Raw genomic sequence first — 15381 nt, 5'->3', positions numbered from 1 at the left:
CCACAGCTTCTATTGTGATGTCCCACCCCATGCCAGCTTTCAGGGGCAAATCCATCCCAGGGAGCACACTAACAAACCTTGGGGTGATCTGGACAGTTTCGGGATCAGAGCCCTCTGGATCTGTCACATTTAGCAGGCCGGAGACTGTCCATGAAAGCAGGATACCAAAACAAGAGTTTACTTTTATTTCCAGCATGTGTGGCGCCCAGTGTGGTGCCCCTGGGTCTCCCCATCAGACTATCTACAGTATAAATGCTAAAGTTGAATAATGGTAGTTTGTTAATCAAATTGTACTTTCAGTAACAGTCATATAACGCCTCCCAAAACCTTAAGCCAGGCATCATTGCTTCCACCCCATCAAGTTCATATGATTATTTAAGTGCTACAGGACCTTAAAACACTATGCAACTTAGCTCCAGTTCATTTAACTTTCCAGATTTTTGCTTATTTTTTTCTGCAATACTGAGGAACTGACTTCTTACCTTCTCTTTTCCCCCAGTTTTCAGTGAAAGCTGTAGTTCCTGCCTAACCACATGATGAGGCTTTAAGGAAATATTTTCCCTTGTTTAACAAAGCAGTTCAAGAGATTAGCAGGTGAGTATCGCAACAGGCAATGCTGCAAACCAGCTTCTTTTTTTCTTTAATTTAAAAGCTGGAACTAAAAAGCAATGACTCTTCAGAGAAGCCAGAAAATATTTAAGTAGCATTGGCTCTAAGTGCAGTTAAAAATACTTCAAAACAAAAAGATTCAGGAATTGATTATTTTTTACATTACGGCTCCTCTTAGCTAGGGTGAATGGAAATCTGATCATCGATCACAGCTGTTTAGGAAGCAGTGCAGGGCTCAGTGCTCAACTATTTGTGATACCTGGTCTGTGCATCCCCTAAAAGGATGCCCTGACACTAACAGGACACGTTGCTTTGGTGCAGGATTGAGCATCTCCTCTAGATCCCCAGCCTCTCACCATGCAAAGGCTAACACAGAGCACAGCCGGCTTTCAGCCAAAATAAAGGAGAATTCAGGGTCCTGGTGAATCCTACATCCAGCACCAAAACCAAGCACTAATCGATAGAGTCACCCTGTCTGGTCTTCTGGACGAGGAGACAGCTGGCCCAGGTTCAGCTCTTACCCGAGCAGCTCTAGGGGAGAGAGCCATTACCCTGCTAACCAGGACACTTGACATTCATCACACGGCAAGACAAGCTGCTCATCAGCAGGTCTGCAGGGCAGGTGCTTTCCAAGAAAGGTGTGGCACGAAAAGCTGAATCGTTTCTCCATTCCAATTCTATTGAGCAGCTTCCCCCCCGCATCCCTCAGATGCACATCGGCTCATATTCCCTCCAGACCAGCAGAAATCCTGCTGCAAAGGAGCCTGGTTGGGCCCCTGTTTCTTTCCTTTCAAGATAAGCCTGAATTTTTTAAAAACTGGATTAAAAGACCAAACAAAAGAGAGACGACAAGAACTGTCTTGGGAAGCCTTTCTTTTTCTTCATTTGCTTTAAGGAACCACAGAGCTGGAGATAAAAAGCAGCTAACCAGAAACAAGCAGCATTTGATCAGCACTGTTGACCTGCCAGCAGGGGGGAGCCACGGATATAAAAGCCTGGGAAAAATCAGAAGTCATCCATTCCTGACGTACATCTCTCAAAAAAACACAGCACCACCCCTATGTGTGTATAAAACACGGCTGGACTGTGTGAAGATCTTCCTTTGAGAAACTTCAGAGAGTAAGTACAAAACCAGAAGGATTTCACATACCACAAGAAACACTGTAGAAAATTAACACTTTAAGGGTCAGTGGCTGAGGTCTAAATCACCTCTGCCCTTGAGTTTGCTGCTAAAAGTCACCACCTCGCTGCATTTTGGTTATCTCGGACTGCACAATCAATTCAGGCACTACCATTAAATGCATACTGTACTTTATCAAGCCGGCAGCAATTATGTTAATGGCATCTTCAGGTTTTGCACTCTCCATTGCTTCTTCCTCTAGCTTGGTTATCTGATGACTTTCAATTTTCTGACCATATTCATTACATCAAAAACACCTCTAAGCATGTTCAGGCCAGTTCCAACCTCAGAAGGAAAGTTCACCCTTTCCCCAGAGCAGGGTTTTTTCATCAAATTGGATTATAAGATTAGCATTAGTAACCCACATTGGTAATTATTATATAGAAAATAGCTCTTTTGGCTGTGTCTACCCTGGTAACCAGAAGAGGGTCAGGGATCTGTCCAGTGTCACAGACTGGCTCACCTTGTTTATGTGAGTCTCATCTCCCAATGCTCCTGTATTTGGAAAGATGGACACATCATTTTAACCAATCCCAAACACCCTGAGCCACTCTCCTATGGATTATCCCTGGAAAATATTTGCACCTCTGAAATGGAACAAAATCTAAACAAATGAAAATTGAGCTTCCCAGCGTTTTCACCACCAAATAACAGAGTTCCTATCATTTTTTGTAGGTACTTTCCTATAGTCTTCAAGTATCATCATAAACCACCTCTGTTACAGTGTTGTATTTCTTGACCATAAAACACCAACAGATGAGAGAGGTTAAAACCATATCAGCAAGGGAAAATGGGATGAGTGATTTGCCCTCTCTTTGTACCAGTAAAAATTCTCTGTCAAAGAAATTTCCTAGTTGGGAATAGCCCATCATCTGGAATTATATTTTTTTTTCATTGAAAAGGTATCTTACAGGCAGCAATTACTTTCCTTGCAGAGATGGCACTTGCATCTCTGAAGCTGGAGTGCAGACCTCCACAGAGGGAGCAACAGCCCAGTTCTTTCACACTTTTAACATCTCTCATTTTCTTCTTCCTACATCAGGAAATACAATTCTCTTGCCATTATCTCAGTGCACATCCAGGCTAGTTCTACTCAACCAAAATTTTATGTTCTAGAAATAAAGTAAGAGGGGACCAGTCTTGTGCATGTCCCAAAGCCTTCTGCACTGCTTCTAGCCCCCAGAGACTAAACACTGAGTCATTTCTTCCACTCACCCAGACAAACACTCGCCTTTTTCTTTTTTTTTTTTTTTTTTGTTTTGGCAGGTTAGTTTTCAGCCGAATCAGCATTTTCTCTGACTCAGCACACAGTGACAGGACTGTCAGCACCAACACAGGGGAGCTGGCAGCTCAGCTGCACGTGTCGTCTTCAATCATCTTAAATCAGCCCTGAGCCCATGTCCCAAGTGCACAGCGATTAATGTCTGACACTATTTATCAAAGTGAGTATCACAATGCTTGTGAAACAAGGTCACTGTTAGATTTGACTAATGTTTTGTAATTCAAAGGGGTTTGTTTGGCTTTTTTTAAAGGTCACTGTAAAAAAAGGGGGGGGGGGGGGGGTAACTATTCCTCTTCTTCAAAATCAGAGATTTTCTCTTTCAAAATACTGAAAACCAAAATGTTTCCACTACCAGCAGCCAAAACCTAAACAGATTTTCAAGTCCAGGATAAGAGCTAAAATATTACCAAGGGAGAGCGGGAGGGGCATTCTTTTCCAAGTGGGTGTAAGAGTTAGGAAAGACATAGCCATCCTGGCTACCAGCATGGGACCTTACAGTGGCCCCTAGAAAAACCTTGGCAACATCTGGGAGACACATGGGACCTGTTCCCTGACCTGTTCCCAAACACTGTTTCTTTCCTATCTCAAGCATGCGGGGTTCAAGGCTGCCTTTCTTATTGCCAACCCTTATCTGTCCTCCACTTGTTATTTTTTTTTTCTACTTAACTGGTGCTTACCGCTTCCTTCAGCAGGCATTGACAGCAACTTACAGATATGACACAGGGGCAGCCTGCTCTGACAGCATCTCCCCGCTGCCCACAGAGTGAGCCCTGCAAGCCGTGACACCCCTGGCCCTGCCCCACGCCGGCTGCAGGCGGCAGGACTCCTGCCAGCACCTTCGCTTCAGACCTGCGGGCCAGGGTTTCCCTTCCAGCCATTCCAGCATTTCTGTCCCAGGTCATCAGCTGGCATAAAGCAAGGCTCAGTCCTTGTAAAGCTTTCCCAACCAACACCCGGTGGGAAACGTAGCCCGGAGGAGGCAGCTGACACCCCAACCACTGTGCCCACCCATCCCGGCACCCAGCACACTGACGGTCCTGACGGGCACCGTGCACGAGTGGGTCAGGAATCCCAGCAGAGCTCCTGCCCTTGCTCAACCTCTCGAAATCTACTAAAGCTATGCGGAATAAAGGGATGGGGGAAAAAAAAAAACACAGAAAAAAAAAAAAGGAAATAAAATCATGGGCTTCTTTATAGATGATAAATACTCATCCTGAACAATCAAGGGATGTTTGATGATGAAAGAAATGCAATCTTCTGTTGGATTAACGTCTATTACTCTTTTCAGTTTATGGTCTGTTATAGCAGTTTCCGCCATGCCTAATTTTATTATTCTTGAATCATTACAACCATGTCTCACTTTCCATTTTTTACACCAGCATCTCTGTTCCTTCTCAGGCTTCAAATTCTGACACCTCACCAGTTTGTCCTGTGCTTCCCCCCACCTCCTGTCTTGTTCTGCCTACGTGCTGAGGGACCTGTGTCCCCACGTTTCTCTTCTCACCTTTTGTGCACCTGTTTCCACTCCATCGACTTTATCATCAGCAGTTTTATAGCATGGTTTTTGCTCCTCTTTCCTCAACTTTACGACCCTCCATTGCCACAGCAAATGGAAGCTGTACATTTCTCTTTTCGCCTCAAAGACACAAGTCTGCGTAGCAAGAGGTGATAAAAATAATACGATCTGTCTAGGAATCTTTCCACAGCCTATTCTGCTTACTATGAACTGTTCATAAATTAAGAGTTTAAGACCTTGCAGGGTGTTTAGAAATCAGGGGATACAACACTAGATCACCCCAGCAGCTGGTATAGATAGCTGCTGCCTTGTTGCCAAACTAGCCAGTGCTTCAGAGAAAGGGATGAGGGTACTAATAAGGGACAGCAAGAAAACAGACTTAGAAGAATTCCTTCCTACATGTTTAGCAACGAGCTAATCCCTTCAGAGATTTTAAGGCCAAGAGAGACTAAATGAATCCCAGAGATCAAGTCCCAGAGGCTGTTTACAGTTACATGAAAATAAAAAAATGTATCACCTTTTAACAGCACTAACATTTAGCCTTTCAAGTGCACAGAAAGCCTTTTTATGTCTACCTTATCCTAAAGGTTTGCATCTCATTACTTTTTCTACCCTATGCATTAATGGATGTTCTTCTTTCTCTTCCTCCGTCAAGTTATTCCCTTCTTACTTAGACAGCACCAGCCTCTGCTGTGATCGCTGTATGCTTATTAAGCAGTTACAGAACAAACACAACGTTCACGGTTCCTGAGTACTAGCGATAAGGCGCAAAAATACTGTTACAGGTTTTGGTTGGTTTTTTTTTTTTCAGTCATCCATCCAACTTATTTCACCATGAGCACAGGGGCTGTCTACAGAGCCATCTACAATAGCCCCAACCCTTTTCCCAAGCAGGTACAGTTCACTTAACAACATAAGGGTGTTTCTGATACTCAGATTCCTTCCAGCAGCCATCCCTGTTATTCCTGCTATCTATACTTGGTGACAGGCATACTGACTTACACGCTGTGCTTCCAAGCCTGACACGTATGTCCTCTCCATCCTTTACATGGAAAGAGAGAACTTCACCTTGCTTCCCAGGCTGCTTAGTTTAGTACCTAGTACCTTGATTTAATTAACTAATATTCTTAAAATACTTCAAACTTAACTTAGACACACCCCATTTTTTAACCTTTTCTCATCATGCAAATTGGCATTATTACAACATACTTAATCCACTGTACTTGACCTAGTTTCAAGTTCATGTTTCCCCTCCTCCTTAAGACTTCCTTGGCATTGTCTTGCATGTGATTTTACAAAAGATTTTTTAATTGTCCAAATAAATCTCTCCTATCACTTTTATCTTCCCCAGAAGTATTCCAGCAGACTAGTACAAAAATACTTTCCCTTACAGAAGGCGTTTAGCATTACCCTCTCCATTCACTTAGTAACTTTACAATTCTATGTTGGGTTTACCTGCCTACTGAAGTGACTGGTAAACCATCCAATGCAGCAGAATCACATTTATTATCTGTATCAAAAATGTATGTGTTTGCTGTCAGTCTGCATGGTAACTGGGAGTCAAACAGGGTATATGAAAGAAAACATTTTTGCCATCAGCTCGGATGTTCTGTATCTCTCTTCGTAAACAATTTGGCTGAATGCGAAGCAAGAGAAGAGTTACTTGCTGATATTTTTAATTTTTTTTCTAATGGTTGAAAGAACAATAGAGGGAAAGGAATGATGAAATTAAGAAAAGATCCATTTAGGCTGAGTATCAGTTAAAACGTCCCAAAAGCAAAATCTGTTCAGATTTGGGGGAAGCCAAAGAAGACTCTTTCATTTGGGAAGTTTAGAAAAATCACACTGAACACTGGAAAATAAGATGTAACAAAGATGCTCCCTGGGGACAGGGGGATGGGCATGAATATCTCATCATTTCCAACAAAATAGCTTAATGTGTATTTAATGCCAGTGAAAAACATGGGTGTCATCAACCCTGCTCAAAGCCATAATTTATGAAATACGTGAACCATTTGCATTAGCGGCCCATTCATCACTGGCATAAGCAGAAAGCATTCACCAAACACCAAATACTGCTGTCCTAATTTCAGTTACCAAGTCACCAGAAGCCCAGGTTACAGCAGTGGGTCCCCCCAGCTTCTGCACCCCAGGGGGACCCCGGCCATCAAGGCCAAGCCTGCCTATGTCTCTTGGAGCTGCACCTAACTCACCTTCTGGCATTGGAGAGCTCAGGGAGAGCTCGTGATGTGAACGGTCCTCACAGCCCAGACTGAACGTTGTTACGCCAGAAGCTTATGGCTGTGTCAATTTATTCCAAAAACTCATGGGAACATTCATTCAAGCTGCTTGTATGTCTGGTTTGCAGCACAAACACACCTCTCCTAAATTCAGTGCGCTGACCTGCTACAGTCCCTGATGAAAGAAGGCAATGACAAAAAGGTTTCTGAAAAGTGACATTGCTATACATTATTACTTTTACTATCTATGTAACCAGAGCACCACAGAGCCTCGGGCATAGCCAGAGATCCCACTGCTCCCAACACTGTACCAGCCCAGAAATCTCACAAACTGGCAGATACCTGTACTTCTCATAACAGTGAGGAAACAGAAAAACAAGCTGTTGGGGAGAGGATGTGTGTGCAGCTAAAGGAAAGATCCCCTATAGATTCAAAATTAACTACCTGCCAGTGCATGAAACCTTGCGCTTCTCAAGCTTTTTCGGTATAAAACAAGACCTTTACCAAGTCTTCAAAGGACGGCAATACTCTCTAACAGGCTGTGCTTTCTCACTGTGCAACTTCATCCTTGCCTGAGCCTGCCCAAACCAGAGTCAATCACAACAAGAGCTATTGTGATTTTAATAGCAATACACCCAGATCACCTGGATTAGGCTGAATTAGAGCACATGGCAATGTTTTGAGACCGACGGGTAATAGCTAGGTATTAGCCATGTTTTACATGAACTGTTACATTTTGTTCTTCCCTTCTGTAAACCAGCTGATCTGCTACCCTGTTTTTTTGCAGGGTTTTGTTTTTTCATTCCCCCTCCATCCAGACGTGTTTGTAATTATGTTCTCTGGGACATACTGTTGCATGGCAGCACATGCACACACCCCAGCACGAGTAACGTACAGCTTTTTAACCATGTGAGTGATGGATGTCTCTGTCTCAAAGAGTATTCAAGTGAAACCGAAGTAAAACAACACTCTGTTCTTCTGAAAAGATCAGGTCCAGATCCAAAGGGGCGCAGAAGTGAGGCTCAGGGGGGAATTTGCACACCTAAAGCCCAATACAGAATGCTCAAAATATCAGCTCTACTCCTTTAGTAGCTCAGCTGAGATTCAGCTGTCACGTTTAACCATCTGCAGAGGTTCATTTTTTTAAGCAAATACTTTAGGATGAGATCAGCTCTAGAAGGGCCTGTTTCCCTTCACTAGCTGGAAAGGGAGACAGGTAATGTAAAGCAGGTGGCTACATAAATCCCCCTTTCTGAGGATGCCTAACATTTAGGAGAAACATGCCACTGATCTGGGTATCCCACATGCCCTCCTACTGCAAGATTTGCCAGCCCAGACCAGCACTGAGCAATTTCACTGATGCTCTGCTACTTGCAAGACAAAAAATATATTCAATAGGCGAGGGGGGAATAGCCTTTGGGGTTGGGGACACCCCCTTTCACTGGAGAAGACACAGGCTTCTGCACCTCTGGACAGGGAGGTCCCACACTGCAATAGCTCCCAAGCATGGATCAGGACCCTTCACCTGCTGAGTGCTCCAAGCTGGCTGCAGCCGCCCACTCCCAGTCCAGTCTGAGAATATACAAATTATTTCTTGCTAAACCGTGCAACTGCAGTAGGAGAGGTGAGGAAGCTCTGTTCCTGAAGCATCCTCAGAGGGGTAAGAGAAAGGGGACTGATCGCTGCCAACCCACTTAAAGGTTTCTGCTTGCTAGAGCAGTGCCCCTGTTTGGGAAGGTGGTGCCTAGCCTCTTCACCCCTACGCCTAGATTTAAAACACAGGAAAGACCCACTTGCTCTTTAAAAGTAGCAGTGAGGAGGATTTCCCTGCAGATAGGAGTGAGGATGGAAACCCTGCAGCAGAGCTTCAGCCTTGGTCCCCTCCCTCCATCAGGGCTCCTTCTAGGCCACCCGGAGATGGACCAGAGCATCCCTGTCCGGCAGCCTGGGCTCCTGCATCCTGCACCACCGTGCAGAGCAGTCTTCGCTCCGCCGACACCCGGTCCCTCCCGTTACGGGTTTTTACAGCAGGAGACAGGCAGAAAGTTTCTCTCCCTATGTCACACACAGGGCTCAGCCCAGGACACCCCGGGCTGACACGGGAGGGTCGGGACACCTTCAAACCCTTCCTCACTCTCCCCCCTTTTGCACTGATTCAACACACTATTTAGAAAAGCAGCGAGGCCAGCCGAGTCCCCCGCGTTTGGAGGGGGGCTCTGCTACTTCTACGCATCGGAGGGAGCAGTGACAACGGGGGGGGTGTGTGTGTGTGTGTCCTTCGCGGCCCACGGCTCCACGCGTGATGCTGGGGGGGCTCGGCCGCCCCGCAGAGTGCCCGGCATCACCGCAGCGGGGGGTCCTTCTCCGTGGGTCTGACCTCTCTATCGTCCCGCAAACAGCCCGGGGAGGGGCAACGCAACCAGCACCTGGGGTGCCACCCTCCACTTGAGCCTGGTGCATCCTTCCCCACCCCCCACCCCCGCCATTAGGGATGGGGAAAAACCCCGGGAGGAAGAAAATCTCACCTCTTCGCAGGGCGGCAGCTGCAGGGCGGCCGCCTGCCAGCCCAGCAGCCAGCAGCACACCCAGGCGCTGCCCGGGTACCCCCGCTCCGCTCCGGCCCGCCGCATCCTCATCCTCCTCATCATCCTCTGCCCCCGCCGCGGAGCGCCCACGCACCCCTTCCGCGCCGCCCCCGGAGGGGAGCGGGGGGGGGAGGATCACCGCCCCCTGGTCCTGCCGGAGACCTCCCTGCCCCAGCCGGCGGGTCGGGCTGCCCCTGGCCCTGAGCCCCTCCTGCCGCCGGGCATAACCCCGCGGGCTGGCACGGACGGCAGCGGCCCCGCCGGCCGCCTCTCCCGGCAGCCGGCACCTCCAAAGCCGGGAGGAGGGGCTGGGAGGAGGAGGAGGAGGAGGAGGAGGGGGAGGAGGAGGAGGTGGAGGAGGAAGGCAGGCAGCGCAGGCGCATGCTGCCGAGGTTCGCTCAGCCCCGGCATGGCAAACGGGAGACCGGCTGCACCCTCCGGTTGTATCTCCCCAGCCCCGAAGGCTGCGGGGTGGGAGCGGCACTGGGCGGGCGAACCCCCCTGCCCTGCCCTCCTGCGGGGTGCTGGCCTGCAGCACCTCGGCCCCGCACGGCTGCTGGCGATGCAGGGTGCTGGCACCCACCGCCCCGCTCTGCCGCTGCTAAGGTCGCCCGTGATCCTCGCTAAGGTGGGATCCCACCGGGTGGGATGTGCGGTGGACCGCTGCCCTCCCCGCCTGACACGACAGCGACCCTCCTCCGTGGGATGGATGGGAGAGCACGGCCTGACCCAAACCATTATTATCCCCAGCATCATGCAGACTGTGCCCTCAGTGGTTGCCCTTCAAGCGGGATTTTGTGCCCCCTGCCCCAGCGATGCCCAGCTACTCAATGCCTAATTAAGTGTTTTTCTGTCTGTCCTCCGCCTCCCTGGCACCTCTACCAAACCTGCTCCCTTTCCTGCTCCCCCCTGCCTCTTCCCTCCTTTCTCACCTAACCAGCAAAACCCAGCGCAGACACAGGGCTCCTCCTCGGTAGCACAGTATGTGCCTGTCCTTATGGAGCCACCTTTTTGAACTCCAATACATTGCCCTTTTTTTTACCACTTCTAGTTTGTTGGGTGAGTTGTTTTTTTTTTTTTTTCTTCCTTGCAATTTTTCTGCAATTCCTGGCCACCACGATCCAGGCTTGACTCAGCCTTTATTCACCTTTTGAAAGGAGATGAGGAATGTAATGGTAGAGTCAGATCTTTGCCTGCATCATGTAACCCCTCTTGCCACCCCTGGCTGGTGTCATCGCTGTGACTGTATGCTAAAACAAAAATGGTTTAATTTGCTCATTTTATGTCATTCGAGGACCTTGCTGGAGCAGTCGAGAAGGGAGCTCTGTGACGACACTCTGCTAACAGAGACAAGCTTGAAATTTCCCTTTGTTCTCATACTGAGCCTTGCCCTGCTTTCAGCTCTCGCTGGAGGAAAGAAAATGGGTTACGGGTTCTTCCACCGACAGTCCCCGTCACTCACCATGGTGCCAAATGAAGCAGCTTGTGCAAACTGTTACATGAAAAAGTCAAATTATCTTTCCAGAAAAAGTGGAGAACAAAATAGAAATTGTGATGCTGCTTTATGTTCTGTGCTCCTGGACCAGTTAGATCACACAGTTGGTCCCAAGGATTTGTTGCTTGGCTTAACTGTGGGGTAAATTTCAATGTTCAAGGAACGCCGATTGCAGCTGGAGCAGCGGTTCCCTTTACATTTGCTAAAATAAAACACACAAAGCTGCTGACACTCCTGGACGTGCGGCAAGGAACTCAGCCTGAAAATACATGGGAGAAAATCACAGTGGTTGGATTCAGCATGTCTTTTCATACAAGGAAAATGGGTACAAGGCCAACTTCCAGAAAAGTGCACTTCTTTCTTTTACTGCAGTTGTTGGCCTTGAATAAAACTTCAGGGTGGGAAGAAGAAGCCCCCCTGGCAGAGGCTGCTTGCAGAACTGCCTTCTGCAGCATGAGGGTCACTGCCCTTATGTACTGCTCATTTCCAGGTACACTCAAGAAGGCAACAGGGCCACTAACACAATGGCAAGAGTCAGTTCAAGTGAGAAGACCTCCCATATGGCATAGGGATGGGTGAGGAAAGGGAGTATCAGAGTGTGCTTTGTCAGCTGCTCTGTCACCCTTTTGTTTCACTAAATTACTTAAATTTAAAACTCAGAATGGGAAGAAGTCAATTTACAAATAAAAGGCTAGATACTCATCTTCAGTGCTCGCTGTATGTTACCAAAAATTTATTTACTGTCCTCTGTGGGACTTGCTGTCTTCCTAGCAAAAAAAATCGCTAAGGTCTGAGATTTTTTTTGTTTTGCTTTATGTTTCCAAAAGACAGAAGGTCCCGAAATTTCTTGAGCTTTAAAAGCATGGCAAAAATTCTGCAGTGCATTGTAAGCATAAGGCCAGCAGGAAAAAGAAAAAAAAAAAAAAAGCATACTATTTTAAAAATTAATCAGCTTAGATAGACATGCACAAATGTAGTAAAGGAAAGCAGCGCTGGATCTGAGAAGCATCATGTAACTAACACCGGAAAAAAGTAACAACTATATACAAGGCAGCAGAGTTAAAGGATTTTTAAATCTAGAAAAAGCAGAGAGCAGGCACTGAAACTGGGGTTTTTGAGACCTGTATCTGAAATCTTGACCTAATATTTTGAGTTAAGTGAGAAGATGCAAAAGTAATTCAGAAGAATCATCCAATTTGATTTAAAAATAATTGCCCTGCGCTACTACGTCAAAGTACAGAAGAAAAGGAAAGGAAGAAAACTAAGTAGTGAGCAATAATTTGAACTGCAACAAGTGTGAGAGGTGTTTCAAGCTACATCTCCAGATTTGCCTGTGTTTTATCATGCCTCTCCATCAGTCTGGCGTAAGTTAAAGATGCTCTTAAAAGTGTACCTTTGTTCTGTTGTTGTAAGCTGAGCCCAGAAAAGCCCAACAGCTTTCAAGTATTTAGGATCCAGGTCTGTAAATGATTCTTCTTGACATCAGTGAGCTGCTTAAAGTTAATCATGGACTTTCATGTTTGCAGAGCTCAAACCATCGGTTTCTCCAGTAGCCATTTAGCCATGGCAGGGAAGCAGCCCGTATGTCGCTAATGTTAGTGACACCAAGTGAAAGGGAAAATTAAATGGCTGCCAGCTACTGTTTGGATGACAGCAATTAGTAACTACACTTGGGATTAGTCAGGCCTGTGGGCCGACATTGGCTTGCGTGGGAATACATCATAGGGTAAATGAAATTATTAACCCTTTTGATCTCTGCCTGCTTCTGATGAAAACTCCTTAAACACCTTGCCTGCACTCACATTTCACTGCGGCTTTTGGAAAAGGTAACCAATATAAAGCAATTTCCTGGAGTTTCTTCATTGGAACTCATTTTCCAGCATTGGTGACTCTCCAAGTGGTTAAATCATGTGATCCCTCTAGAAGGGTACCTGGTTTTCCCACAGCAGTTATCATGTTTTTTAATTTGCTAACACGTCCACCTGTGGGCTCTACCACAGCACATTATGCTCAGACATCTCCTTTTTCTCACAGACCATATATTTTCCTATATAACCTGGTATTCTGAGCACTCTCCATGAGGGTATACCTTATCTGAGATAAAAATCAGCACTTTTTCAAGTTGTGTCATCCTGGTGCTTTGCTAAGTGCGGTTCAAAATAGCCTTAATGTGCTTTTGCTCACACACATGTTCTTACTTTTGGATTCCCAAACTCTTCAGGCTCTTTGGAAATTCAAGATACATCACAATAATAAAAGAATGCTTTATACCTGCACCTCTGGTTCAGCTCTGACTTACTTAGACACCATTTCTACTTTCAAGCCACTCAAGCACCATTGTGAGTCCATTCGAGGACAGTCTGGAGAGTCATGCTGAGAAAGCTGATGTGTCGGGACAGAGGCTAAGCAGTCACCACAAAAAATGTGTAACGTTTGCAGTGGGGTCTCCCTTAAGGTTGCCTGTAGCCCATGGAAGAGCCCAGTGCTGGGGTCCTTAACTTAGGGTGGGGTACTTTGGGAGCACCATTCACCTTCTCCTAAAAAAGTAGTTATAAACATGTCATCAGGAATCTTTTCTGAAGGGTGCCTGGAAGTGTCCAGAGCTAAAAGAGATGGGAGTGCTCATCAGATGCGTTTTAATCACCTATTTTAAGAGGAGATGAATGCCTTTTCTCTCCATTAACTGTATAGGTAGCTCGGATATGGACACCTACACACGGTTAAATGAAGCCTACCCTAAATAATTTTCTGCTGCCTGGTGTTCTACTTAGATGAGGTTCATGTCCTCCAGATTTAGGCGTGTATGAAGTGGCACATGTCTGACTGGCCCGCGCACTATGCTGCACAGCCCCATTTGCATCCAAAGCAGAGTACAGCACAGACAAATGGACCTGGGACTGTGGCTGCTGGGCTATGTGATGTGGCTATGCAGGCTTCACCACACCAGCTGTAGCCTCCTGATACAAACTCACACCTGCAGAACCCTGGAAAAAAAAAAGGCTTTCTGGCTTCAGAAAAGCCAGGATCAGCTTTTATTGCCTTTTTGTAATTCTCACTCCTATACGTAACACTCAGCATCTATCCCTTTCCCTCTTTTCTTGATACCCTTGTTCCTGAATGCTACATTTTCGTCTCTTCTCCCTGGAGACATTTAGAGTACCTGTATTTTGCTTTTCTAGCAAGCTTCATCTTTTGGATCCCATTTAAACCTCTGGGAGCCTTCCAGTTGTGATGTCTTTATTCATCCTTTCTCTCATTGTGACTTTAGTTGAATTTTCCCGTAAATCATGCTCATAGCTTGGCGCTAGAAGAGCTTCTTGAATACACACAATTTAATATTAGCTGTGCAAAGGTTAAACATAAAAGACCCGAGGCACTCTTGCACCATTTTAATCTACAGACCTGGAGAAGAGAGGTTAGAGAGGTAAGCTGCCTTGGTTGAGTCTGAATCACAAGAAATTCAGCCATAAAGAAGAATTTATCTGCTTTTGAGTTAGCCACGTGATTAGGCAGCTTCTTCTTTGCTTTCTAGACTAAGGGGAGAAAAAAAAATCAGTTTTAAAATGTATAGACCAGCTGATTATTCCCTCCAGTGCATATAGAATAAAAAGCGGTGATCACTGCATTAAAATCAGTTAGCATGTTTGTTTCGAGTAAGGAGGAACAGCAGTGGTAAATATCTCCAAGATAACTGATGACAGACAGCAGGATCAGCATCCAAAGCCTTTTACTGTTGCTATTAGAGTTTCTTAGCCATTCATCCACAGGCACCTTTTCCCAGCAGACCTATTTATCTGCTATCAGGTAGCAGGAGTGTGTTGAGTAATGATGATTCTCCTGACTTCGCGTGCAAAACCGAGCCTTGTTAGATGACTCTCAGGGACCCATCATGACATGATCATACCCAAAGAGGACATGCTGTCTAGGGGTTTGAGGTGAGCAATATGAAAACTAACATAGGTTTATTTATAGAGCATTAAGTGCAAACTATTAGAAGGCTAAAATCTATACGCTCTGGCTGTGCTGATTTGGTGTGTGCACAAAGTTACAATGAATGACACAATAAATAGCCCTCTGCACTAAAGAAAGGTTATGTTGGCTAATTCTGTATTCTTGTCTCTCGTGGTGCTGGGCATATTGAGGCTGATCATCTTCCCTGAAGGTTAGTAAGGGCTCTGCAGACGTACATCCTCGGCTCTGGGAAAGAGCAGGAGGCAGAGCAGCCTCTGCACAGTGCTGTATCCCTGCCCAAAGGGTCCTTACATTACCCAACTTCTGCAGCCACCATTTGTCCCTTGCACCATCACCGAAGTGCCAGAGGCCACTAACCCACGGTGTGGCAGAGAGAACTCCCTCTCCCACCCACTCCACCAGAAGCATCTTGCTTCTCTAGAAAAATAAAAATCAAAATGTCACAAAGCTTTCACATAGTTGCACTAGATGACCTTTAAAGGTCACTTTCAACCCAAGCCAT

At 46.2% G+C, this 15381-nt stretch overlaps 1 protein-coding gene across 1 annotated transcript in view; it reads right to left on the bottom strand.

Annotated features, from left to right (window-relative positions):
- Window positions 1–9715, bottom strand: part of ELAPOR2 (endosome-lysosome associated apoptosis and autophagy regulator family member 2) — a 103746-nt gene extending 94031 nt beyond the window's left edge. The window contains exon 1 of the mRNA XM_040596501.1: window positions 9353–9715. Within this exon, the coding sequence (XP_040452435.1) occupies window positions 9353–9475 (123 nt within the window). The 5' untranslated portion in view covers window positions 9476–9715. The remainder of the gene's footprint in view (window positions 1–9352) is intronic.
- Between the last annotated feature and the right edge of the window lie 5666 nt (window positions 9716–15381).

The sequence above is a fragment of the Falco naumanni genome, chromosome 5 (genome assembly GCF_017639655.2).
Source record: "Falco naumanni isolate bFalNau1 chromosome 5, bFalNau1.pat, whole genome shotgun sequence".
NCBI classification, from domain to species: Eukaryota; Metazoa; Chordata; class Aves; order Falconiformes; family Falconidae; genus Falco; species Falco naumanni.
The sequence above is the reverse complement of the archived record's forward strand: the minus strand, read 5'-3'. Positions and strand labels throughout refer to the sequence as shown.